General features: G+C 47.5%; 1 protein-coding gene across 1 annotated transcript; it reads left to right on the plus strand.

Moving 5' to 3' along the window:
• On the plus strand, positions 1–27,394 carry LOC129558375 (organic cation/carnitine transporter 2). The gene is made up of 10 exons (XM_055429490.2): positions 1–647; positions 7,145–7,248; positions 15,924–16,078; positions 17,283–17,454; positions 18,577–18,703; positions 20,443–20,543; positions 22,407–22,621; positions 24,125–24,307; positions 25,458–25,593; positions 25,958–27,394. Exons 1-10 carry the CDS (start codon positions 255–257, stop codon positions 26,043–26,045), a joined length of 1,674 nt encoding a protein of 557 aa, XP_055285465.1. The 5' UTR covers positions 1–254; the 3' UTR covers positions 26,046–27,394.
• The last annotated feature ends 242 nt before the right edge of the window (positions 27,395–27,636 follow it).

Below are 27,636 nucleotides of genomic sequence, written 5' to 3' on the forward strand. Positions count from 1 at the left end.
GCTCAGGCCCAGAGCCCGCCCCGGCCTCGCGCGCTATGTAAGGCCGGTCGCTGCGGCCGCGGCGGCGGCAGGAGCTTGCGAACCTGTTCAGTCAGCGGGCCGTCCCCGAGCTCCGACCCCTGCTCGGTCGCGCTGTGGCGACCCGCCGCGCACGCGCGCAGACTCGCCACGCTCCGCCCCCGCGCGCCGCCGCGGCCTCCGACCCCCGGCCCGGGCCGCGGGCCGCGCGCCGCGCGCCGGCAGCCGTGCGCAGCATGCAGGACTACGACGAAGTGACCGCCTTCCTGGGCGAGTGGGGGCCCTTCCAGCGCCTCATCTTCTTCCTGCTCAGCGCCAGCATCATCCCCAACGGCTTCAATGGCCTGTCGTCCGTGTTCTTTACGGCGACCCCGGAACACCACTGCCGGGTGCCGGACACCGCGAACCTGAGCAGCGCGTGGCGCAACCACAGTGTCCCCGTGCGGCTGCAGGACGGCCGCGAGGTGCCTCAGAGCTGCCGGCGCTACCGACTCGCAACAATCGTCAACTTCTCGGCGCTCGGGCTGGAGCCGGGGCGCGATGTGGACCTGGAGCAGCTGGAGCAGGAGGGCTGCCTGGATGGCTGGGAGTTCAGCCGGGACATCTACCAGTCCACCATCGTCACCGAGGTGGGTACCAGCTCCGCGCCCAGGGCCTGAGACCTAGGCGTAGGCAGGACCTTCACGGTCTTTAGAGTCGCGCGCTCCACCCGCCAAGGTGCGTGCTGGATGCCGTCACTCCCTCTCCGCGGACTCACTACATACTGGTGATGGACATCCTCCAGCCAGGTGGCTCGGGAGCACTTTTCGTGGTGACTTCCAGAGAGATCGTGGCCATCGCAGCACGGCTGTCAGTCTGGCCACCCATCCTTGTTAGCTACCTTGGAGAGGAAGCCAAGAAGGCCCTGGCAATTCCTTGTAAATCCTCTAAGGTACTGAGTAGTCAAAGTCATTCCCCATAAAAAATTGTTTACTGTTTACTCATGGTCAGTTATCATTAGTCTTTTAGGATTCTGTGCATCTGAAGATCCATTTGGAGTGACTTCTTGACCTGGAATGATTTTGGGTTTTCTAAGGAAATGTCTTTAACCTTAGTTCATTGGAAGCAGGAGGAAAACCTTTCTCATTCCCCAGCCCCTTGCATTTTCCTTTTGGGTGGCCTTTGCTATCCCCGGTGACCTCGTAGTCATTAAAGCTGGATGTATGATGTGATATTTATGGATTCATGTGGTTCTGCTTTGCATCTTACTCCAGCTCTGGCACTCTGACTCTGTGTAGTCTCAGCAGAACTGAGCAAGCAGGACATTAAAAAGAGCACTTCTTGAAAGACTCTCTGGTGCCCAGGTTCACTGAGTGTCAGGAACAGGGGTTTGAGGAGTAGGGAAGGCTTCTTGGAGAAGGAGGCTTGTCGATGAGTCTAGGGTGTATAGCTTAACAGAGACGAAGTCTGAAACAGCAAGAAACAACCTGGCATAAGGTCAGAATTCGCAAGGAAGAGGCTGAAGGGAATGGTCCATAGTTCCTGGTATGGCATCAAACCCTACTGGAGCCTCAAGGAGGCTTACATGGGTTCTGGAGACTGTGTGTATGTTGTTTCTGGGGGTTGTCACCCTTCAAGGTAGTCTGAGTGCTGCCGTAACAAACATGTATGTGTTGTTTTTTGTATAGTTGGACATTTGATGTCCCCAGCATCTGTGTCTCCTTACTCCACGTGTGTGTAGTAAGAGTGTGAGAAGAGCCCCACTGGGATCTCAGCAAGTGACACCATTCCAGGGTCCTCAGGCATCGCTGCTTGAGAGAAGAGGCACTGATTGGAGGTAGTTGACTGTGATCTGTGGCCAAAGAGTGCACAGAGTATTAAAACTTCCAGTCATCACAAATCCTCGATCCTAGCCTCCCGAGCGAGTCTGTCACCCTCCTGGAAACCAGTGAGTATTGTGAAAGTAGAGGCTGTCCCTCAGATTGCATGCAAAGGCCACGGAGGGGAAGGCATACTCCATGACTTAGAAGTTCCTGCAAATTCTGCATCTGGCTGCCTGCGGAAGGAGAAGGCAGTGAAGTCAGAAGCAGCTCGTGGCATTTCTTAAGACTTTGCCCTAACCCCTAATGTTTCTGACTTACTCTAATCATGTGCTGTTTCTTTGCTGTCCCCATCCTACCTTTGGCTGAGAGCAGTAGTGGCATTGATGAGTTCCCAAAGGCAGACTGTTCCAGAAGGTCCTTGAGCTATGTTGCTACCAACATCAGCCTTTCCTTTTGTATATTTAGGCTGTTTCTTTAGCTGTCTAAACAGTTTCGTAAGAGCTCTGTGCCCTTTCACCTACTTCCAGGTTGTCAGTCTTTGCAGGGAGGGAAGATTAATACATTACTTAGCTCTTTGTTTGAGGATGCTGGTATGCCAGACTTTTAGGTTCAAGGCTGCTCGTTCTCTTCTGGTGAACAGTCACTGTTGGAAGCTGTTACATTAACATTCTGATGGCTCCATTTTTCTAAGCCCCATTTTCTTTCAATCAGACCTGCCCGGCTGACCACTGCAACTAGTCCTGTGCCTGTTAAATGTCTTCACGCCTGCCCTCTGCCCCAAATCATGCCTAGAGGTATTTGTAAGTACACTGGTATGGAATTCCTATTCATATTTTTCAGCAGAAGATGAAAACCCCCGGTTTCCTGTTTGAGTTTTTTTTTTCTTTTTTGGAGCTCTCACATGGTATTAAGCTTTGTGGTGCACTTATATCTTGCAAGTCCTGACACTGATGCTGGATGCAGAGTGAGTGCTCAGGAGCATTTTTGTTGAATGGATTAATGAATAATTTTGAAATCTTCTCCACCGTGGGAGAACTGAAGAAGAAAAGGGTGGGTTTAACTCATAGAAGAGAAACTCAGGGATGGTCAAAAAGCATTAAGTGGAATATTTCAAAGTAAATGTAATCCCCCACTCCAGAGACTGGGGCTTGTGCCTGTGTGGATCTGCAACAAGGCATTGGGATTGGCAGAAAGAAGGGGACACTGTTGATGAGGTGAAAGAGGTTGGTCTTCCATGTTTCTGGAATAAGTTAGTGGTTCGTGAGCTTCTAGGCTGAACCCTTCTTTAGGCCTTCAGTCACCCCAGGGGTGCTGGGGCATCAGCCACCATACTGTGCAGTAGTGCTCCAATCCCTGAGTGTTCCTTGGCCCAGCACTGCCTCCTTCTCTGGGAACATGGGTGATTTTTCAGGCTGCCTGGGTCACCTGCTTTTTGGTGTTGCCATAGCACAGCCTGTGGCTATAGAGTTTTCCTTTGGAAATGTCTAGCTACTCCAGCACTTATGAGTTAGGATCTCTTCAGCCAAAAATCCAGCAGTTCTCTGTGTCCCCTTGCCCCTTGTCAGTCTCTGCTTCCCAGAAGCTCCTTGCCCCGGCCCTTGGCAACACTCTTACTCACTCCCTGTTGTCCTGGAAAGCCTCTTTTTCTTGACCAGCTTTTCCATCAGGCTTATCTCGTAAGTGTATAGTCTTAGAAAATAGGAGAGCACCTGCTGTTATCTCCACATCCACCTAAAGAAAACGCTACGTCAACTGGGGAGGCATGCCCCGGGCTGACTATAGGGTGGGGAGACCAAAGCGGCCTGGAGCCAGTGCCTCACTGCTCTGCCTTTCTGACTCCCCTCACGCTGGGGAAGTGCAGACCCTTTCCCCTGCCCCTGCAGCTCATGGCAAATCCCCGAGGGCCCCTGTGTACACACAGTCACAGCAGACCCATCTGACCATGAGCTGTCAGATTGAGACTCTAGCTAGCTAAGAACCAACACCCTGGGTCAAAGTTCTGACAGTTGACACAGAGAAGGGATGAGGGAGAAAGGAAAATAATCTGTTCTTGAGAAGGAAGTTCAGGGTTCATCTGGGCTTTGAGCAGCCAAGCCCAAGGATGAAACCCAAGGGATTGTATGGTTTGGAAGGTTAACAGTCCCTTATCCATCGAGTCACTCACTTGCCTAGGTATCAAACAGGTACTGAGTCTCTCCGCTGTAGGGCTCTGCCAGGCTTTTAGAGGATGTGGTCGCAAATTCTTCTCCTTGCCCTGACAGCCTTGGGTTAAGGATTCATCATTAACTGCAACAGGAGGCAGGATGCAATGTGTGTAGGACTGCGTGGCCTTCAGTAACAGGCAATGCTTACCAGTGTGTTTGACCACTGATGCGGTCAGGCTAGGTACATCTCAGGAAAGAGCTTCTGCCCTGTGGGCACAGGCTTGGTCACTTTTTTCTTCCAGTCAGCTCACAGGTGAGAACATTTAGTCCTAGGGAACTACGTCATCTCTGTACTCCCCATAACTGAGAAGTAGCACCAGTTACATACTGCATTCAAGAGAGACAGTTCTCTTTCTTTTTAAAAATTTAAACAGCCTTAAATTACATAAAACAAACTGTGCCTAACTAAAGTATGTAATTTAAAAAGCTTTATATATATAAGCTATCTCTAAGAAGCCATCACCGCTAGAAAGGCACATTTCTAACCAGGAAGGGTAGCAAGCCTAGGCCCCTTGCCAGGGTTACTCTCAGATTTTTTTTTTTTCTTCCTCCGTTTGCTCCTGCTTTTACAGCTCACCCAGCTGAGGGGTAATGATGCTAGGCTCATGACATAAATCTTAAACCTACACATTTAGTTTTAAGGTTAATAACTATTATCATCAGCCAATACAGTTCATCCTTCATACCAGATGGCGTCTTCAGTGAGCTAATCTGTAGCTGCCTTAGTCACGGCTGCCAAGCCAGGAACTCAGTATAGAAATACTAGATTCTTTTTGCTATAGAGACAGTAAACCTTGGGTCATAACCTGGACTCTATGGGCTTCCCATCCCACCCCTCCTTAGCGGGGTCAGGCCAAGTCCTAGAGCCCACTGCAGTCCAGGTGGTGGTTGCCAGGTGGGTGGGTTGGGTTGGCTGGGTGGAACCTAGTCTGAGCTTGCCCTTCTGTTCATTTTTTGAAACCTAGTACCTTTCCTGACCCTATATACAGTCCCCTTGTGGCCAGTAGGAAAGAACTGTTAACCCATGCTTGCTTTTGGACGGCCCAGAGCCAGGCCATGAGAATTGCTAAGAAATGTCGGTAGTAGATGGAGAGCCCGGTTACTTCAGGTAGTTACATGCTTCCCCAGAGTAAGGACACTGAACCAAGTGGTGGGGGTGAGGCTGCTGGAGCCGGAGAGATGCTGTGGGGATCCACATGATGAGCACTACAGTCACCTTATCTCCTGCAGAGCATTGTTTGACCTGGTTTCAGGTAACATCTGGACTTGCCAGTCGAGAAGGCCCTAGAAGCCTATACTGGGAGACCCGACATGAGGTGGGGGGTTAGAGGCTCCACTCCAGAACTCATTGAAAAAGCCCCTCTGGACTTCTAGTCTGGCTCAGCTGTATCAGACTCCAGCTCTCATGAGAGACCTATTGAGAAGCAGCTAATGACTCTATTCAGTTTTTGTTTAAATCTCTGTCACTACAAAAGTAATGCCTGCTAGCTGGGAATAGATCCCATCATATTCAGTTGTGGCCATAACCATAGTCAGGCCCTGAAGCTCTGTCTAACAGCGGCTGGCACCCCCTCACCGAGTCCCTCAGCTCTAACTCCCTGCCATTCCTATCCTGACTTCAGCAGCCGTGTCTGGATGGCAGCTGCCCTAAGAGCACACACCCTCCTAGAAGGAAGATGGTATCTGGATGCTGGCACCACTGAGACTGCAGAGATGAGAAGGCTGCCATTGCCTGAACGTTTGGGCCTTAGTGCTCCTTGCTTGTCCCCTGCTAGTTTGGGCTTCCTCTAGACTTAAGAGTTGGTGACGCCCAACTCTTCCCTGGAGTGGGGATCACCATCCATTCTCAGTCCATCCAAGGCGCAGGCTTGCTCCAGAGTGGAGAGCCAGCTTGCGGCTGAGTGATCCTTATCATCTTCTGCAGGGGTTTTTGATCTATCCTGAGGGCTGCCCTCCTACCCATTCTGAGGTGCCTGGAGGCTTTCTGCATGCACTTACCAGCAGGGCTGAGCAGCAGACTTGTTTTTCCCTCTGACCTTGACCTGGAAGAGATGCTTTCTTCTTGGAAGCCATGCACTCCCCAGGAGCCAACAGGATCCATTGAGGGCAGGCCTGCAGCCTGTCACCGGGCAAGCAAGGGGCTGAATTCCCTGGAAGGTGGCCTTCTTGGTTATTGCAGAGCACCATCTCTCTGTTTGGGAAACATTTTTCTGGGAACCAGCAAGCTTCCTATTTTGGCTTCTCATCCTTCTCTTGGCCCTCGTTAGGCTGGAGCAATCTCATGTGTGAGTGTTCAGTGCTTCCCCATGCCCGCAGATCTCTGCCTATGCCAACAATGGGTGCAACTCTACACCAGGTTCTGGGAACCAAGCACTGTAACCTGTTTCCTCCCCCAATCACTGTTTCATAAATGGGGAGATTAAAGCACGATGGGGTTGGGTAGCTAGTTAGCAGAGTAGAAGCTACAACCCAGCTTCTTGGCTCCCAGCTCAGAGCTCTTGGCTGTAATCGGGCCTTACATTGGCACAGCATCAAGGATACCAGCTCTAAATGTCAGCAGAAGGAGCCGGGGCTCATTGGCCCAGAGTCAGGACCTGAGCAGAGCTGAAGGAACAGATCCAGGAGGTGCATACTAGGTCTTCTGGCTGCATTTCCTTGCTGGATGCCATGACGCTTGGAGCTGCAGAGCCCTGCTCCGGAACCACTCATATACCATCCCTGCCAATGGCCTGAACCCCACTGAGAGGTTGCCTACTCCACCCACAGTCCCAGCCTCAGCCCAGATCCTTAGAAGTGACCATGAGAAGCCTTGCCCTTCCTCCTGGGTTGGCACATGGGCAGAGTACCTGCTTCCTGCCTGTCTCCCCTCCTGAAACTGATAACAAAACAATGAGGCTAAAAGCTGTGAAAAACAAGATGGCCAGTCTCCCCACTGAGGGGAAACCTGTGCCATGCCTTGCTTCCCGATGCGCTGTCACCTGCCTTAGTGAGCTCACACATCCTTGTGGTCATGTAAACAAAGCGTGCAGGGATATGAGATGTTCTGATTTCATTTTCCAAGAAGCTGAACATTTACAGTGTTTTTAAAAAGAAGTAATACATCCTTCTCTCCTCTTTCAGTGGAACCTGGTGTGTGAGGATGACTGGAAGGCCCCACTCACAACCTCCTTGTTTTTCGTGGGTGTGCTGATGGGCTCCTTCATTTCTGGGCAGCTTTCAGACAGGTAAGGTGGGTATCTGTCTCCTGCAGCTGCTGGGGACCCCAGCACAGAGCCAGGTAGTGTTCTCTCAGCCTGGGCTGTGTGTTTGAAAAGGGGGAAGGCACATCGATACTATAGACTCCATTACAAGTAAGGAGAGTCAGCAGCCTCCTCTCACTGATGTTTGCTGAGCAAAACAACCTCAGCTGAGTGTATCCATGATCCAGTTGACCAGGAAATATGCCTTGATTCACTTTTGTGGCTCCTGGCAGGCCTTGCCTAGGTAAGCATAACTCTTTGGTGTCTTCACGCATTAGGAGAGGGAGACACCACACACAAGCACATGAGCTGTATTGTAGATCTTCAGTTCAGTTCAGTCGCTCAGTCATGTCCGACTCTTTGCAACCCCATGAACTGCAGCACACCAGGCCTTCCTGTCCATCACCAACTCCCGGAGTCCACCCAAACCCATGTCCATCGAGTTGGTGATGCCATCCAACCATCTCATCCTCTGTTGTCCCCTTCTCCTCCTGCCCTCAGTCTTTCCCAGCATCACAGTCTCTTCAAATGAGTCAGCTCTTCACATGAGGTGGCCAAAGTATTGGAGTTTCAGCTTCAATATCAGTCCTTCCAATGAACACCCAGGACTGATCTCCTTTAGGATGGACTGGTTAGATCTCCGGCAGTCCAGGAGACTCGCAAGAGTCTTCTCCAACACCACAGTTCAAAAGCATCAATTCTTCGGCGCTCAGCTTTCTTTATAGTCCAACTCTCACATCATATATGACCACTGGAAAAACCATAGCCTTGACTAGACTTAGGGCATTCCATAGACAGTTGCCTCTGTGTTCCCAAAAACCATCACTCTTTCCTCAAGGTAAGAGGCGGTCTCACTAGCCAATGGCAGTGTGATGGGCAGAACTCATGTCCACAGGGCTAATTCCCTTTAGCTAACAGGCTTGTGGTTATGGTACTTCACAGCAATCAGGAAGTGTGCTGTTTCGACCCATAAGCAGGTGATTTGTATAATTCCAGGGCTCTTGACTCAAGGCCTGGGGCTTAGGGAGTTCATCTCCTCCGGAGATTACCTACAAAATTTTAGAGATTGTATGCTAGCATTTTGTTGGAGAGAGTTCAAGAGTTGCCACAATATTCACAGAGGGATTTATGATATTGTGTCTTTGTATCTCAAGACTTCAGGGTCTGTGAGAGAAGCCTGTAGCAAGGAGAATAGCCTTCAGCAAGGTCCTTGGCCACACTGGATCACCCAGTGGAGCAGAGTCCCAGCATCCTCCCAGCAGGGGGAGTCTCTCATAGAGAGGTTCAAGCTGAGGATGTCATCCTGCTTTGAGAACATAGCCATTTAACCCTGTAGCTTTTATGCAGAGGGATGTTTGGGCATGTTGCATCTATGGATTAATATCTTTACCTGATAAGTCTTTCCTCATAAGAAATATGTGCATTTTTCACTAGATTTGTCTTTTCCAGTGTGTCATCTAGTGATTTTTGAAAGGGACAAATTCCCACAGTCACCTGTAAGCATTAAAGAGTTAAGTAGGCTGTGACCACTGATTGTAGATTCTAGATGAGTCTGAGAAACTTGCTCCTTTAGGGGAAAGGCCTTTGCTTCCCTAGACTCTTAACCTAGCAGCAAGTATCAGTTAGTTACTTACATTTATTTAATAAACATAGAGGATCTGAGAATTCCTTGGTAGTCTAGTGGTTAGGGCTCTGTGCTTTCATTCCCAAGCTCACAGGTTCAGTTCCTACTGGGGGCGGGGAACTAAGATATCTCAACATTTACATACTTAAATATATATTTTAATGAAACATTTTTTTCCTGTTTTTCCTTTATAAATACACTTAGAGCGTAGCAGTATTTACTGAAGGTGAATATACACCTACTCTGTGACTCAGCTACCCCACCCAAGAGAACTCAACCTACAGCAAGCATCAGTTAGTTACTTAACGTTTACTTAATAAACACAGAGCATCTGAGAATTCCCCAGTGGTCCAGTGGTTAGGACTCCGCACTTTCATTGCCAAGGTCACAGGTTCAGTTCCTAGTCAAGGCAGGGAACTAAGATCCCATAAGCTGCACAGCATAGTCAAAGTAAATGAATAAATAGATAAATAAATACATACATGCGGAGCTTCTCATATGTGCCATTCACTCTTACAAATAACAGCAAATTTGTAAGACAAATAAACAGCAAATAATTTACTGTACAAATAAACAGCAAATAATTTAATCTTTGTAACCCTATGATACAGGAAGTATTATTCTTCTCATTTTACAGATGGGAAAATGAAGTTCAGAGGAATTAAATGATTTGCCCAGAGTCACACAACTGGCAAATGGCAGAGCTAGGATTCGGGCCCAGAGAGTCCTGATCCTCTGTTTCCTGTGAACTACTATTCTAGGTGCCCACTCTTAGAACTTGCCTTCTAGCAAGGCAGAATGTATTAAACACGAATTGAGGGAAGTACTTATTACCCTTTGTGATGGTAGATGATACAGAGAAGTATAAGGTACTCAGAGAGGGTATGACAGAAGAGGCCTGAGATGGTGAACCATGTGCTAGGGGTTGAAAGTGAGTAAGCATTAGCCAGCTAAAGGGATGGAGAGAGGAAAGAGTGTTCTGTGCAGAGAAGCCAGGAGTGCTTAAGCCTAGACTCAAGAAAAGGCATGGTACACCGTAGGAGCTTGGAGACAGTGCTCTGCGGTGGCGTGGAAAGTGGAATAGAGACACAGAAGAGCAGGCCGGGCTTAGCAGGTGACAGGAGTCTGGGCTTTCATCACATAGCAGGGTGGGGCTTTTGAGAGTGTGACATCATCAGATTTGCATTTTTAAAAAGTTGTTTGATAACTTGGTGGACAAAGGATTGAAAGGAAGCAAGAGGGATGGCAGAAAGACCAAGTGAGAGGTTATCACAATAATTTATACAGGAAATGAAGATGACTTGGACTAGGCTGAAGGTGGTAGACAGGGAGAGGAGTGGAAGGAGGTAAAACCAACAGGACTTAGCTCTGTACGCACAGGAAGGGAGGAGAGGGAGACTCCTGGCCTGCACAGCTGTGTGGATGATGACACCCTTCCCAGAGACAGAGCCCTGCGGAAGAGGACCGGGTTTGGAGGAGAAGATATTGAGTTCCATTTGAACATACTCAATCCAGGCAACTATGAGACTGAGGGTCTCATAGGAGTAATTGAGTATGGAGTTGGATGTATGGATAGGGTACTCCGTGAGAGGTTTGGGCTAGAGAAACACATTTGGGAATTGTCAGTTCACAGAACCCTCATCAAAGCCCGGAAAGTGGATGGGAACAGTGTGGAGTGAGAGGAGGGCATGCCGTGGACTGAGCTTAGAGGCCCTCCTGGAGCGGAAGTGGGAGTTCCTCCTCACAGGGTGGGGTGGCAGCTGAGACTCAGGGTAGTGACCTTGATGTGAAAAACTAGGAGGAAGTACCCCAGTTTCAGAGTTGAAACCCAGTGCATTTCTCTGGTCAGCTGTGTCATAGAATAGGTAGATCTTTGTGGGTCAGTTTCGGAGCCTGATGACCATGTAACACCATGATGATCTGAGGAAAGTGTTTTAAGTTTCAAAAGATCTGCTCCCAAGGAAACAATGGAAACAAAGTTAGTGACTGTGTTGAAGACTACCTTATTCTTCAGAAGGACTAGTACAGTGCTTCTCAAACCTTTAAAAAATTTTTTTGCTAGCAGACTTCTTCTTTTAAGTAGGATCCTTTAAGTCCAGTAAATGAAATAGCCAAAAATGTGGCAGTTCTGGCTGAAGCACCTCCCTTTAGCTCCTTGTACCACCCCTCAAGCTTGTCTGCATCCCCTTGGGGGGCCCCAGGGCTCTGCGGGGTGGACAGTTTTCTCCTAAGTGAGCCAGGTCAAAAACCTAAGCCTAGCAGGTTGCCTTAGAGCAGTGCGTTCATGCCCTCCAGTGCTGCCTGTGATATCAACAGTAACTTTTTATATAGGACTCCTTTCAGGAATATGAATAAGCCTGAAAGTCAAGAGCAATAAAATAATCTTGGGGTGCCAAAGCATTTTATCTGATGTCACTGAGTTACTTTTAGGTGCAGAATTATAAGGGAGGCACAACCCTGGGGAAGAAGTAGCTGACATTTTTTATTTTTGTGGACATGTGTGTGTTTAACCTTTTGTTGACAGATCTTTAAAGTGAGCTTTTCTTGCAAATCAAAACTACAGTGAAAAGTATCACCTCATACCATTCAGAAGGCCATCATTAAAAAGTCTGCAAATAACAAATGCTGGGAAAGGAAAAAAAAATTGCTGGAGGGGGTGTGGAGAAAAGGGAACCCTCCTACGTTGTTGGTAGGAATGTAAGTTGATGCAGCCACTATGGAGAACAGTGTGGAGGTTTCTCAGAAAGCTAAAAGTAGAACTATCACATGACCAACAATCCCTCTCCTGGACAAAACCATAATTCAAAAAGGTACGTACACCCCTATGTTCATAGTAGCACTGTTCACGATAGCAAAGACATGGAAACAACCTAAATGTTCATCAATAGATGAATGAATAAAGAAGATGTGGTACATATGTACAATGGAATTCTACTCAGCCATAAAGAAAGAACAAAATAATGCCATTTGCAGCATCACGGATGAAACTCGATATTATCATATTAAATGAAGTAAGTCAGAAAAGGAAAGACAAATACCATACAATGTCACTTATATGTGGAATCTAAAATATGACACAAATGAACCTATCTACAAAACAGTAACACACTCACAGACATACAGAACAAAGTGGTGGTTGCAAGGGAGAGGGAGGTGGGGAGAGATGGACTGGGAGTTTGGGGTTGGTAGATGCAAACTATTACGTTTAGAACGGATAAACAACAATATCCTATTCAATACTGTATAGCACAAGAAACTATATCCAATCTCCTGGGATAAACCGTAATGGAAAAGAAGAGGGAAAAAGAATGTCTATATGTGTATAATTGAGTCACTTTGCTGTATAGCAGAAATTAGCCCAACATTGTAAATTGCCTATACTTCAATTGAGAAAAATAAAGAAAAAAATGTTAGTGGCTGTCAGAGAATATAGCTGATTTTTATTTCCTTCTCTGTGTTTTTCTGTGTTTTACAAATGTGCTGTTCAGTTCATTTTAGTTGCTTAGTTGTGTCCGACTCTTTGCGCCTCCATGAACTGCAGCACGCCAGGCCTCCCTGTCCATCACCAACTCCCGGAGTTCACTCAAACCCATGTCCATCGAGTCGGTGATGCCATCCTACCATCTCATCCCCTGTCGTCCCTTTCTCCTCCTGCCCTCAATCTTTCCCAGCATCAGGGTCTTTTCAAATGAGTCAGTTCTTCGCATCAGGTGGCCAAAGTATTGGAGTTTCAGCTTCAAAATCAGTCCTACCAATGAACTCCCAGGACTGATCTCCATTAGGATGGACAGGTTGGATCTCCTTGCAGTCCAAGGGACTCTCAAGAGTCTTCTCCAACATCACAGTTCAAAAGCATCAATTCTTCGGTGGTCAGCTTTCTTTATAGTCCAACTCTCACATCCATACATGACCACTGGAAAAACCATAGCCTTGACTAGACAGACCTTTGTTGACAAAGTAATGTCTCTGGTTTTTAATATGTTGTCTAGGTTGGTCATAACTTTCTTTCCAAGGAGTAAGCATCTTTTAATTTCATGGCTGCAATCACCATCTGCAGTGATTTTAGAGCCCAGAAAAATAAACTCAGCCACTCTTTCCACTGTTTCCCCATCTATTTCCCGTGAAGTGATGGGACCAGATGCCATGATCTTAGTTTTCTGAATGTTGAGCTTTAAGCCAACTTTTCCCCTCTCCTCTTTCACTTTCATCAAGAGACTCTTTAGTTCTTTTCACTTTCTGCCATAAGCGTGGTATCATCTGCATATCTGAGGTTATTGATATTTCTCCCAGCAGTCTTGATTCCAGCTTGTGCTTCCTCCAGCCTGGCATTTCTCATGATGTACTCTGCATATAAGTTAAATAAGCAGGGTGACAATATACAGCCTTGACGTACTCCTTTTCCTATTTGGAACCAGTCTGTTGTTCCATGTCCAGTTCTAACTGTTGCTTCCTGACCTGCATACAGGTTTCTCAAGAGGCAGGTCAGGTGGTCTGGTATTCCCATCTCTTTCAGAATTCTCCACAGTTTATTGTGATCCACATAGTCCAAGGCTTTGGCATAGTCAATAAAGCAGAAATAGATGTTTTTCTGGAACTCTCTTGCTTTTTTGATGATCCAGCGGATGTTGGCAATTTGATCTCTTGTTCCTCTGCTTTTTCAATTTAGAAAAATAAAGGGAAAAAATGAAATGTTAGTGGCTGTCAGAGAATATAGCTGATTTTTATTTTCTTCTCTGTGCTTTTCTGTATTTTACAAATGTGTTGTATATACATAAATATAATATCAAAGAATAAAAATAGACAAATGTTTCTTTTAAAAAGTGACTGTTTTGAGTCCCAAACCCAGATTGCCAAGGATTGCTGCAACGGAAGGGCTTCCTGAGTTGTCCTCTTCACTACTCTCCAGGGAGCCCTTGGGAGGGGAGAACTGGGTAGGGAGGCTCCACCCCTTGGTTGGCGTGCAGGGCGCTATTGTTACAGAAGAATGCAGGGGAGTCTCCTTTTAGGCCAGGGTTGCTCAAGCTTGGCACTGTTGACATTTTGCCCCAGAGACTGCTTTGTTGTGGGAGACTATCGTGGGCATTTCCAGATGTTCAGAACATCTCTGGCCTCTGTTTACTAGATGCCAGTATCATCAAAAACAATAATACACTGTTGTAATGGGGAAAAGCACCAAACTCTTGCCGTGGCTGAAAGCCTTATTCAGTCTGGCCCGCTGGCACCCTCTGCAGCCTCCTCCTGACCGGCTGCCCCTTGCATGCATTCATCTTGCCCCTCCAACCACAGCTGTGCGTGCTTTTCTCATAGTCACAGCAAAACATTCCCGGACCCCATCCCCATGCCATGGCCTTCCTTGACCACACAGGTGACCTCCTCAGGGTGTCTGGTTTACATTATTACACTGGTTCCTTGTGCCTTGCCTTCACATTGCCTATCATAAATAAATAAAAGATGTTATCATGTGATTAATGTTGACCTCCCCCACTGTACTGTGAATATCATCAAAGGCTTGGTCACTCTCCCCTACCCCCTCTTGTCAACAACTACTTTACCTTTGGGTTTGATCTTGGTGCCCCATATTCAAGGAGACCTCCCCTGAATGCCCAAGTCCCCAGCCCCTACCTGCAGTCCAGGATAGTTTCTTTCTTTGGGTCCCTTGTGGGTCAGGATGCTGATCCTTCAGCACTTTTGTATCAGTGTGTGATCGTACATTGAGCAGTGTGATTAAAATATGACTACTGTCTGTCTCACCAGCTACACACTATAAGCTCCTCAAGGGCAGAGTCAGTGTCTTTTTTTCTTATTCAAATACATTTATAGTGACTAGTATATAATAGATGTTCAAATAAATATTCATTGAATGAAAATGGGTATCTGATAGCCCTGGCCAGACTCAAGCTGAATCTGCTTGAATGAACTAGGTTGATTTGTTCCTACTTTTTGTAGCACTGTCTTTAAAACCAAACAAAAAAACCCAACATTTAAAAAATTTTTAAATTGAACATAGATATAAAAAACCACATAGAACAAATGAGGTTTAAGGAATTATTCCAGGGAAATAACTATATAAATATCATCAAGTCAAGAAATAGAACAGTAAACAGTAACAGTAAACAGTAACAGTAAACAGTAAACACTAGCCTGACTTATGATAATCACTTCCCTGTGGGTTTTTGGTAGTTTTATCATCCAAGTGTGCATCCTTAAACAGAAATTTAGTCTTGCTCACTTAAAAATGTTTATGTGTCTGTTAGTCTGCTTTAACCTAGGGATTCTCCATCCTTTTCTTTGCCTAGGCTATTCTACCTGTAGAATTTCCCAGTCTGAATTTTGCTGAGGGTGTACTTACAGTGCAATTGAACATATTCCTTTTTTCTCTGCATTTCTTGCAAATTGCAGCTAGATCCAGAGACTTCATCAGATTCAGATCTAGCCCCTTTGGCAAGACTGTGGGAGTTATACAATGTTCAAGTGTCTCTGTTTATGATGTTATCAGTCATTGAAACATGATGCCCATATCTGTTCATTCACTGGGAGTCCTAAAAGGATGATGTTCTAATTTTATCACTTTGGTTTCATTTAATAGTTGGAATACTTTTATGAAATGATACTTTCCCTTATCTGTTACTGGTTACTGTTCATCAAGTTTACATAGAAAAGTCAGGACAAATGTCTTCCCCTTTATTTAAACAGTTTTCATCGATAATGAATTGTTTCTCCATTATCCTCCAAAGTAAACCAACTCTTTAAAAATATTAATTATGAATGTATGAACTTAAGTATAATGAATGTGTTTCAGTTCCTTGTGATCATTGTATTAACTCTGGCACTGCCTTTTGGGCAACGCTGGTGCCCAGGCTGTGCATTGGTAACAGCCTAGGGACCGAGAGACCAGGATTGCCCCTGTCCCAAGTGCCCTGACAGCACTATCCGCAACCCCTCCCTGAATGACCCTGGGAAAAGCCCCCCTTGGGGGGGGGCCCGTTCCTGCTGCCTTCTCCCAGCTGGTTCTCTGTCACTCTCCTTTCCTTCCCAGGTTTGGTCGGAAGAATGTGCTGTTTGTGACGATGGGCATGCAGACAGGCTTCAGCTTCCTGCAGATCTTCTCGAAGAACTTTGAGATGTTTACCGTGCTGTTTTTCCTTGTAGGCATGGGCCAGATCTCCAACTATGTGGCAGCATTTGTCCTGGGTATGGCCATCAGTTTGGAGTTGAGTACTTGATCCTGTGTTTCACCATCATCCCACCACCCACTTTCTGGGGACAGCTGTGATGTCCCTTCGGGGAGGTGGTCTCTGGCAATGCCAACCAGGGATCCTTGGCGGACCCAGTTAGTAGGCATGGAAACTGAGTCCTCCAAGTGCCCACCCAGCCTTGCGTTCCCAGCAGCATGATAGCCTAACTGCTGATTCCCAGTTTTTCTCTGGCCCCCGACGTGTGGCACCTTGGTCTCATTAGTACTTGATGGCCATTTTGCTAGAATTCACCTCAACATCTTCTGTTAAAAATAGGGCCTGCCATTTCCCAGGGCTGGGGTAGCTAAGGAAAGAGGGAGGCATGACATGAGGAGCAAGGGCCATGGTTGGCAAGCTCACCAAGGAAGAAAACTGCCTCTTCCGAAACACAGAGTGGCTAGTGAAATTGACTGGCAAGAATGAATTGAGGGATTTCCTTGGTGGTCCAGTGGTTAAGACTTTGCCTACCAGTGCAAGGGGTGAGAGTTCAATTCCTGGTTGTGAAGCTAAGATCCCACATGCCTATGGGCAAAAAAAAGAAAAAACCCAAAACATAAAACAGAAGCAGTGTTGTAAAAAATTCAATAAAGACTTTAAAAATGGTCCACATTTGTTTAAAAATCTTAAAAAAAAAGAATGAATTGGTAGGGGTGGGCTTTAGTCACGAGACCTTCAGTGTTTTAATTCATAATCGACAGTGCAAGGCTTTGGCTTGCTCTCACTAAGAAGCTGACAGTTTCACTGTTTGGAGGAATCTAACTCTAGCTTTTGGGTCATTAGGCTCCTTGGCTTGATCGTTGAAAGGATTATTTGTTTCTCTTCACATTTAATAGAAAATTTTTTCTTAAATGTGCAATAGTCAGCAAGTCTGGCTATAATAGCAACTTCTCTTTAATGAACCCTTCCTCAGTGAAGATTTAAATTTGAGGCCCCACATGGCATCTTTAGCATAGGGTTTCAGGAAGTGAGGACAGTGTCAGGAGAGAACCCCGAGGTGCCGGCAGCCGGTGGTCAGAATCCTGTCCCTCCCAAAGGCTTGGAAACTTTGAGATAATTCTGCCTGATCCCGTATCTGTATGTTGAAAGTTACACGAGAGAAGATGAATAAGGAAATGACCACAATTAAAATACTAACCTGACTCCTCCCTTGTTTTGAACAGGAACAGAAATTCTTGGCAAGTCAGTTCGTATTATATTCTCTACGTTAGGCGTGTGCATATTTTATGCGTTTGGCTACATGCTGCTGCCACTGTTTGCTTACTTCATCAGAGACTGGCGGATGCTGCTACTGGCGCTGACGGTACCAGGGGTGCTGTGTGCAGTGCTGTGGTGGTGAGTGTGCCCTGTGCCTGGTAGTGAGTGTGCCCTGTGCCTGGTGGTACCCACCAGCAGGGTGTTTTCTGTCTGGCTTTCACTAGGGGGCAGCAGCAACCCACACATCCTAAGTTCTTTCAGAATGTTTTTCCAGCCACAGAAAAGCCAAAAACAAAACAACTTCAGGAAATCAACAGACTTGTTCTCAGCCCTGTGCTGGGTTGATCGGAGTGCAGAGAGAGGAAAAAGCAGTAGCTGCGAGATGATAGTCTAGCTGTCAGACCGCAGGCCTTGGCTCTGGTTGTGTGTTGCTACAGCCTCGTGCCCCAGGACTGAGAGGAGAGGGAGCACATTGTAAGTGAGAGTCCTCCAGGTAGCAGGATGGAGGAAGCCAGGCTCCACCTTAGCCTCCAAGATAGAGCTGGACAAGCAGAGAGGAGGCTATTCCATACTAAGAGAATGCAGCTGAGGGGCAGAGGCGGGAATCCCCCTTTGCAGGTGGGGATGGTGAGGTCCCTGGCCCTAACCACGTGGATGTGAGAGCATTGCACAGCATAGTGGGATAAGATACAGGGCACAGAAGACATAGATGAGTCCTAGTTATGACCCAGAGGCAGAGGCCACCTGGTAAGGTAGAAAATAAGATCCACAGTCTCAGAATGCCCAAGTGCCTTAGAGAGTCAACTGGAAAAATCCAGGAGGGAGGGATGAGGATAAACTAGATGCTGTCAGAGGCTGGTGCAAAAGCCTCTGTGGATGCCAGGAATAAGCCGGGGGTGCAGCGAGGTGAGGTGTGCCCCGCCCCGCTCAGCCCATGACCGAAGCCAGGCTTCAGGAACCCATGTTACGCCTTTCTACTTAGTGTCCAGCAGGTGGCACCACCACTCCTCAGGAATGGGAGGTGGCCAGCCAGGGAGGAATCCCATCAGGGTGTGTCGGCCCCTGTAAGTTCTGTGCACTCCAGTGTAATCAGAGGCTCACACTTACTGGCTGTAGCACAGTGCATCTCTTAGCTTCTGGCCTGGAAGTATCGAACATTCCTCCTCTCTCTGGTTCTGAAACCCCGTTTCCCACCTCCACTTGTGCTCCACCTGGTCTGAGGGACAGAAGGCTCAGTGAGATTACTTCTTGTACTTCCAGGTTCATCCCTGAGTCGCCCCGATGGCTCATCTCTCAGGGACGATTTCAGGAGGCAGAGGTGATCATCCGCAGGGCTGCCAAAACCAATGGGATCATTGCACCTTCAACCATCTTTGACTCCAGTGAGGTGAGCACCGTGCAGGGGCCGGTGGGAGGGTCCCGGTGACCACAATTTTAGGGCAGCATCACACAGCCCCAAAGCCCTTCCTTTACACAGCAGCCCAGCCCTCTCCATGCCTAAGCCCCAGCTGCCCCCAAGGCAGGTCCTGTTAAAATTCAGAAGTTGAGAAGGTGCCAGCTGCCTCAATTCCTTTACCTTTCCTGTGGATTTTAGATTTTCATACTTTGTATAAATCTCTTTTAGGTGATCATACAGTTGAACCATTACTTTTCATAATAAAAACTCTTTATGTGTAACAGGTCTTCCATGAAGTTGGCATTCTGGGAAATCATTGTTTCTTATACCTTGGGCAGTTTCTAATTTAAAAAGAAAACTGCACTGCCTAAAATATGAAACAAAAACAGATTTGGAGTTAAAACTGTCCTGTCTCCTTCCGCCTACCAGGGGGGAGTTGTTGAGTATCGTTTTAGAGCCAGGTCCTTTTTGATTTCCACTCTCTCCCAACCTCACGCCTTCCTGCAAACCCTGTTCTCCCATGCAGTGAATAATTTCCTGGCTCCACCTGATTCCTGGGTCTTGCTTCTCTTTCCTGTTCCCTGTTTCCACCCTGTCTGTAGCAAGCAGTTTTCCTTAGTCCCATGGCTCCCAGAAGAGGTTAGACGTTGTCATTGTTGGCTGATGGGGTTCTGGAGTATGTCTCTGCTCTGACAAAGACAAGGGCCTGGCTGTGAAAAGAGTCAGCAGGAGCATATTGCTGTGTGCAAAGGCGCGTTCAAGCCAGTCTGACTTCCAATGCAGAGTTCAGGCTTGGGAAAGAGAGACCAGTTACTAGAGGTGGCAAAGAAGCCGCTGGCCACTGACAGCCCTGCCAGACTTGCAGTTAAGAAGTGGCCCAGCACCAGCTCCCACTCAGGATGTCCTAGAAAGGACTCGGTCAGAATTCAGTAAGGGGTAGATGGCAGGGAAAGCTTCTGAGTGAGGTAGCCTTGGTAGCTTTGCAGAGGTCAGTCTGGTGAACCCATGAATCCACTGGCATCTTTATAGAAATGAGGCTATTTCAGGGGATCCATTAGGTCAAAAATTGACCTTTTGTTGAACTGCTAACTCAGGAAAAACAGACTCCAAAGCTGGGTTTGCTTAAGAAAGCAACATCAGTATGTTTAGACGTGTGGTTTATTAATGTCCTTAGCCGTGCCAAATTTCATAGGAAGTTACACTGGGTGAAGCCAAGGTCAATTTTCCTGTTTTTCTATCTGAAATTTTTTTTCCTTGGAAGTAGACCAGTAACTACATGGTAGGAGGACCAAAAAACATTAATTCTTTAAAAAATATCATATCAATAAACTACACAGCCAGTTTCTCTCTCTGACCCAGAGGGCTGGGAGCCAGGCTTGGGAAGGAATGCTCAGAGGCCTCCCTGGAATGTGGCCATTGACGGGGTTCGAGGTGGTGCTCAGAGAGAGCAATCAGCTTAGGCCTCCTCCTTGGCTGCATTTCGTTACAGGCTGGTCACTTACTTTTATTCCTCTTTCTTATTCACTAATTTGTTATCGACAAGGCCTGGTGAAGCCTTCTGCAGCCCAAGACACAACTTCTATACCTACTCTTCTTTTCAAGCAAGAAACATGAACCACTCCTCAAGTCAGAGACACAGAAAGCTAAGATGCCAGGGTTTCGAGTATGTTCTGGGGTCTCTAAGTCTCCAACCCTCTCTCCCTCCCATACCCTTGTCCTGTTGTCTGCAGCTACAAGACCTAAGCTCCAAGAAGCAGCAGTCCCACAGCATCCTGGATCTGGTCCGAACCCGGAACATCCGGATGATCACTGTCATGTCCATAATTCTGTGGTGCGTAAGTGAGACCTACCTGGGGCCTCCAGACGCAGCTTCTGGTAGTAGCTCTCAGGCTTCACATTTGCAGACATGTCTCAGACCAGAATTGAAAGCCTGTGTCATCAGAAAGTGGCACAGATGTGCCTTGCAATTAAAGAAGTGGGCATGTCCTGGTTCTTAATCGAATCTCAGAAAAGGAGTACGAAAACTGTTGTGGGGGCTCTTGAGGAAGATACAAGATCTTTGGGGATCCCTCCGGGTCATAAGGTGAAGAGTTGCTCATGTTGGGTCCCTAGTTTAGTTGTTCCTGTTGACAGTGCATCAGATGCTGACGAAGGAAGACTGGTGAGGGCTTTAAGAAGTTCTAAGTGAAGACTCCATATCCTTTCGGTTACCGAGGCTGCTATGTACATTCTGGAAATGTGGAAGCAGGATGTCTTCCCTCTGGAATATTTGGAGACTGTCCTGGAGGCAGAGCCATGGCCTGCATGTCCTCTTCAAGTTCCTTCTAACATGGCATCTCCCCAAGTGTGTCAGGCAGGGATTTGTGACTTATCAAAAGAAGGAACACATCTGAGTGCCTAGAGAGTGTTTGCTCAGTGGCCAGACCCTTGGGATTACAGGTGACTACCTGAGCCTGCAGTCGGGGAGGAAGGCAGGCTACGTCTCAGAGTCCTTATTGCTAGAGTCAACAAGCCTTGGCAACCAGCTGGGTTGCTCCCTGGAGGGTACTTTGAGTCACCCATTTCCAAGGAACGGCCCGGGATCCCTCAGGGCAGCACGCCGCCCCTGAGTTGGCCTCAGACAAAACCAGCATTCAGCCTGCACCACAGACTTGCCAGCCTGCAGTGAGTCACCCATCCTGAGGTTCACCCGGGCTCTCCACCTGCTCTGGATTTCCCAGGGACTCCTGTATGAGCCCTCTTCCCTGATTATAGCGGCTGTGGCTTCAACCTGCAGATGAGTTAGAAAGAATCTGAATCATGTTGGTCTGGTATGCCAAAAAGTGCTGACCGTCAACAGAAGGAACGTCTGCTGGAGACAGGCACTCAGATGGCCCACTGGGAGCTCCCTTTCCTCCTCACAAGTCAGGTGGGGTTGGGATCAACTGCTTCTGACCAGTCTCTTGGCTCATCGAGCCCCAGAGGGTCTGCCAGGGATCTTTCTCTAAATGTTTGACCAGTGACTGTTCCTTATTTTATGTTATGTCACCAATCTTACCGCACCCCACTTAATAGCTGCCTGTTTACTCATTCCCAAGCTCCTTCTGCAGTTGCTGGATCTGGGAGGTGTGGAGAGTAGGGAGGTAGGCTTTTGTGAGTGCTTCAGCTTAGGATTCCTGGTGGCTCAGTAGTAAAGAATCTGCCTGCCAGTGCAGAAAACGCAGGAGAAGAAGAAGACACGGAAGACTGGTTCAATCCCTGGATCAGGAAGATCCCCTGGAGGAGGGCATGGCAACCCATTCAAGTATTCTTGCCTGGAGAATCCCATGGACAGAGGAGCCTGGCGGGCTACAGTCCATGGGGTCGCAAAGAGTCAGACACTGCTGAGCACCCACAGCTTAGGATTTGTAAAGTCAAAAAGTCTGTTGACAGGTCGTTGTGTCTTGGTTTTTTTTTTTTCCAACACAGGAAATGTATCTGAATTATATGTCTTTGCTGGGACACTTTGGAATGCTTTGAAAGTGCTCTGACCCAAAAGGTACCCGGGTCTGGGGGAAGTTATCTTTGTTTCTAAGAAGCAGAACTCAAGGTTAAATCTGCTGCCCTCCTGGTGAGGATAGTATTGAATTTCCTGCAGTAATGATATTTTAAAAGTCGCCAGGTAGGGAGGCACCTGGATGCTGCTTCTCCAGCTTTCCTCGGCACTCTGTTTCAGGCTGACCATATCAGTGGGCTACTTCGGGCTCTCCCTTGACACCCCTAACTTGCATGGGGACGTCTATTTGAACTGCTTCCTTTCGGCCGTGGTTGAAGTCCCAGCGTACGTGTTGGCCTGGCTGCTGCTGCGGCACCTGCCCCGACGATACTCCATGGCCACCGCCCTCTTCCTCGGTGGCAGCGTTCTTCTCTTTGTGCAGCTCGTGCCCCCAGGTAGGTCCCATACGTGTCTGCGGTCTGAGATATCTACTGAGTCACTCAGTTTCTACCAGACTGTCTCACCCAGTTAGTAAACAGCATGAAGTGATGCCATTACAGCTTGCCTGCGTATCTGTTTTCTCGTCCAACAAATCAGGAGAAAGTATCTCCCGGGACCAGACAGTCATCATGGCCTGGCTTTGGGGGCAGGAGGGGCAGCAGACATGTGGGGCTGGCAGTTGATGGTACTCTTCTACCCAAGTTAATGTGTGCGTGTTTATTTTTGCTGAGTGGGAGGGGGCAGGGAAGAGAGCCATCCCTGTGTCTTTTCAACCTGGCCCCATCTTAGTCATTTATTCATTCAGTAAGCAGCTGCGCAGTGTTCACTGTGGGGGAGGCACTGTGCCTGGGGCTAACGAGCAGAAGTAAACTAGTTGGGCAGGGCCCCTGGTCTTCCTGGAGCTCACTTCCAGTCGGGAAGACAGACAACAAAGAAGTAAATAAAATGCTTAGTATAGTACAGACAGTGTTACCTTTTACAATGACAATGAAGGACAATGGAGAGCTGGTTTATGTAAAGTGGTCATAGACAGTGTCCCTGAAGAGGGGACAGTTGAGTAGCAACAGATGAAATGATGGAGAAACCCAAGAAAAAATCTAGAAGCAGAACATTTAAGGCCAAAAAAAGAAAGCAAAGGCCAAGACCCTGAGGAGGTGATGAGCCTGGACTGTTTCATAAGAGGTGAGGGGAGGGAAATGGGATGGTCAGTCCACAGCACGGTTCTTACAGGCCAGCTGCAGTTTATTTGTAAAACCATCTTTGTATCCTACAGAAGGGTGTGAGGTCTTTGAAAACTCACAAAACGGTTTAAGGGCCCTCATGTCCGTGGTGGTACCCTGAGTTGTTATGGATCGGGGGACCTCTGGGTCCCTGAGGCTGGCAACATTCTGCATAGTGTGGCTGGGAGCCCAGGGCTGTATGTGGAAGCTCACACCAGATCTCAGGGAGACCCATAGGGCACTCGCAGCATCTCCTCATTGGCACGGCAACCAGTGGAGATCAGAGGGTCGTTCCTGAAGGTCTGCTGCTCTGTGAAGTGTTGAGTAGAGTGAAAGCTTGAAGTGAGTTATGATTGAACTTCCCATTTATACACAGATCCTCAGATAATTCCCCAGTGCTGGCAGCATGAGGTTCCATGTCTTTAGTGAGCAGACTTTGTGACTGGGGAGCGAGTTTCCTTTGGATTATCGAGGGGCTCACTCTGGTGGTCTCTGGGCTGAGGAGAAGAGGATGTCCTCACATAGCTGCCGGTCCCAGCCTCCTCTCAGTAAGCAACTCGGAAGGACATAAGCCCCTTATCCCACAATAGGAAGTTATAGAAACTTCCCTCCCCAACCCTTCCCAGAAAGAAAGGGACAAAATATGTATGTTTCAGGCAAAAAAAAAAAAAACCAGTGTCAGCAGCAGTGTACCCTGGGCTGTTGCCTCCTCCCACTTGCCATCCTTTGCCTCTCCAGAGCTGTATTACTTGGCCACAGTCCTGGTGATGGTGGGCAAGTTTGGAGTCACAGCTGCCTTTTCCATGGTCTACGTGTACACGGCTGAGCTGTACCCCACAGTGGTCAGGAACATGGGCGTGGGAGTCAGCTCCACAGCGTCCCGCCTGGGCAGCATCCTGTCGCCCTACTTCGTTTACCTTGGTAAGTCCCCCGGGGCCGAGCAAACACAGGAGGGTTGCGGTGGCAGCACTGATTGGCTGTAATGTGGGCTGGGGACTGCTCAGCAGGAAAACAAGTACACACACAGCCAAGACTGGATCTGTGCCTGGAGAAGGTTCCTGTTGAGGTGCACTGTGGTGGAAGCAGTCATGTGGAAAACAACCTATAGACAAGCTAGAAATTGGCAAGAGTGGCGGGTTTTGTGCCTGTTTTAGCCTTCCTAGGCCTTCCGTCAGAGAACATGATTCCCCAGTCCTAAGAAATTGCAGCGTGTTGAGGGAGCCAGTGTACTGAATTGGGGAAATTCCTTGTTGGAATTTAAAAGGAATAGGAATAGGGAGTTGAAAAGGAATAGGAAGGGAAAGATGTCCACTGAAGAGATCTGATGAACAGAGAACCTCTGTAACTGGAAGCACTCAAGGCAGCAGTTTTACACTGTGCAAAGATCTGCGTTGTGGCATTTTATGTGACAGGGCCCCAGCTGTATCTTTCTCAGAATGATTTCCTCACAGCAGCTGCAGTCCCCCTGCACATTCCTAGCTGGCACATCTCTGGGGAGGGGTGGCCCCACCTTGGGAGCACATTGTGAACGTGCTGCAGAGATCTGACAAGCAGAAACACCTCCTGACCTGGCCTGAAGACAAACCGAGTGGGTTGTGACACGTCTGGAGAGGTGGAGGAGTTATTCCTGTCCCTGGATAAGTACCTTGAGTTCCTTGGAAGCCCAGCATTAGGAAATAGGAATGGAGGGACTTCCCTGGCAGCCCAGTGGTTAAGACTCTGCGATTCCACTGCAGAGGGCGTGGGTTCAATCCCTGGTTGGGGAACTGAGATCCCGCATGCCACAGGGTGTAGCCAAAAAAAAAAAAGGAATACAAATAGAAATGGCCCAGCCCCATCTTTCCAGACTACACCCCTCCCCTGTACCAAGGTACTGCTGGTTTGTGCCAACTCTGGGTTCTGTGACCTGCCTAGGTGCCACATTCCAATATGTCAGCTCAGACTGGGAGATGCCAAGGCCCGAGAAGCCAGGGAGAGTCTAATACCCATTAGAGTCCCAGGGACATGAAAGGAGGGGGAGAGACCACGTCTAATTGCACCCCAGTTTGGGACTCTGTCTGCTTCACCACAGGTGCCTACGACCGCTTCCTGCCCTACATTCTCATGGGAAGTCTGACCATCCTGACAGCCATCCTTACCTTGTTCCTCCCAGAGACCTTTGGCACTCCACTCCCAGACACCATTGACCAGATGCTAAGGGTTAAAGGGTAAGGAGGCCCCCTTCTTCACAAAATTAATGTGCTAGATCTGGGCCTGGCAGAGGGTTCCCCACAAACTCAGAAATGCCACAGACGATTTTAGCCGTAAGAGGATCAGACGTGGCCAGGTGCTTACAGCCTTTTCTTTCTGGCTGGACCCAGACCACCAGGTCATCACATACCTGTCCACAGCAACAGCAACTCTGGGATAGTACAGAGACAAGGAGAAACCTTTCAGAATCTGTATGATTTTTTTTTCCCCTTTAGTGAGATAACCTCAGCAATGGCAGTGGCGGGGGTGGGGTTTGTTTTGAGACTGGTAGATAATCTTTCTAAGATTTGTTACTAACTTTTGTTTGACTTGTCTTTGTAGAATAAAATACAGGCAAACTCCAAGCCACACAAGGATGTTAAAGGATGGTGAAGAAAGCCCCACAGTCCTTAAAAGCACATCCTTCTAACACAACCTTCAGTGAAAAAGTGAAGAGGAAAGACTGTCTTGTCAGAAGTGGCTTGTGCAGACACTGGTCCTTCAGTGGCAAAGGTCTTTGCTGTTGATTCTATGGATGCCGTGTCTGCCTTGCTTGTGAACGGACACCCAAACTCAGCTGCTTATGGTCCTAGACACTACCTTTCTCCAGGGACTCTGGCTACTGACAGACAACTTTGGATAAATCCTAACCATTACAGTGATGGACTTGGCACTTCCTAAGAACTTAACCACTAACTGGAACCAGTAGGATTTGGAAAAATAGGAGAGGCATTTGCTAAATTTACATTTTAATTTCAGACTGCCTAAAAAGGCCTCTGATAGACCTGAGGGTCTAGTCCTCCCCTCCCCAACCCCCACCCCGCTGAACATCTTTTCCCCGTTTCCCTCTAATGGTGTCCTTTAGAGGAAGAGAAGTAATTTCACAGGAAGTTTGATTTCTCATACTTTCTCAGTTACAAAGGATATTGTTGCTTCCCCAAGGCAGGAGAACACAGGTCTGGGGAAAGCTAGAAGAATTTAATATGGAGGGAACTGAGCAGATACAGAACATAGACAAGTGCGTTGACTTACGAGCACTTAGACCTCTCAGAGTGACTACTGGGTAGACTTGTTTACATCTGATCAAAGCATTGGGCTTGTCTGGGCCCATAAGAGATGCATCACTGAATCTACTATACTTGTTTTCCACTGCTATGTGAATCAGGTCTCCTAGATACTATGGTTTCTGACGTATGGATTGAAGGAAGTAAATCAGTGACAGAGACGAGCAAACTTGTCTCTTCTCCCAAAACTATAATGTGGATTTTGATTGTTTGTTATTTGTCGTTATGTCTTTTTTCTCCTTAAGTTATTTGCCCTTCAGAATAGACTTAGGAAAGGCTGGTTCCTTAGCCTCCTGGTTTTGTCTTTTGTTGTTTGTTCGTTTCAACCCAGAATCACTCCGGCAATGGTTTGCAGTTGCCACCTCTGCAAGGCCTCACCAGCCTTAGCTATACTAGCACTTCTCTGAGTGCCAAAAATGATGTCATTGTGTGTGTTCCTTTTGTGATACTTAATCATGCGGGAAAAATTACAAAGAAGAAAGTTAAGTTGTGCTCACAGTCTTTCAGAGTTGCTCACTTCAGTGGTTTAACACTGGGAGATACTCTGTCTTCAGTGTAAAATTGTCTTCTCTTTTCTGAATATGTTACCATGGTACTCCTAGAGCATATGCTTCACCTGGTTTAAAAAAAAAAAAAAAAAAGGTATTTTTGTGAAAGCTACTGAAGTGCCTTGGGAAATGAAGATGTTTTAATAAATGATTTTTTAAAATAATAACTGCCCACAAATTTTATTTTCACAGTCTGGTAAGTCATACCACACCTTCACATGACTTTTCTCTGTGTCAGCTTGGACTAATTCTAACAGAAGCTTATAATTAGTCTCTAAAACTAAGATTTAATTCCCATGTACTAGGGACCCTCGCTCTACTGACTATGGACTGAGCCAGAATTCTTGCACAAATGTCTTAGCTTGGGCTCCCCTGCCAGTGGAGCATAGGACCAGTGCTTCTGTGCAGT

The sequence above is a fragment of the Moschus berezovskii genome, chromosome 8, assembly GCF_049115385.1.
Source record: "Moschus berezovskii isolate FMDL1 chromosome 8, NW_MosBer_1.0, whole genome shotgun sequence".
In the NCBI taxonomy this organism is placed as follows: Eukaryota; Metazoa; Chordata; class Mammalia; order Artiodactyla; family Moschidae; genus Moschus; species Moschus berezovskii.

Excerpts from the sequence above, each read along its gene's own strand:
- LOC129558375 (XM_055429490.2), top strand. The coding sequence starts at position 255 with ATGCAGGACTACGACGAAGTGACCGCCTTCCTGGGCGAGTGGGGGCCC. Across the intron at positions 24,308-25,457 it reads GCCCTACTTCGTTTACCTTG|GTGCCTACGACCGCTTCCTG; the intron begins GTAAGTCCCCCG and ends GCTTCACCACAG. Across the intron at positions 25,594-25,957 it reads CAGATGCTAAGGGTTAAAGG|AATAAAATACAGGCAAACTC; the intron begins GTAAGGAGGCCC and ends TTGTCTTTGTAG.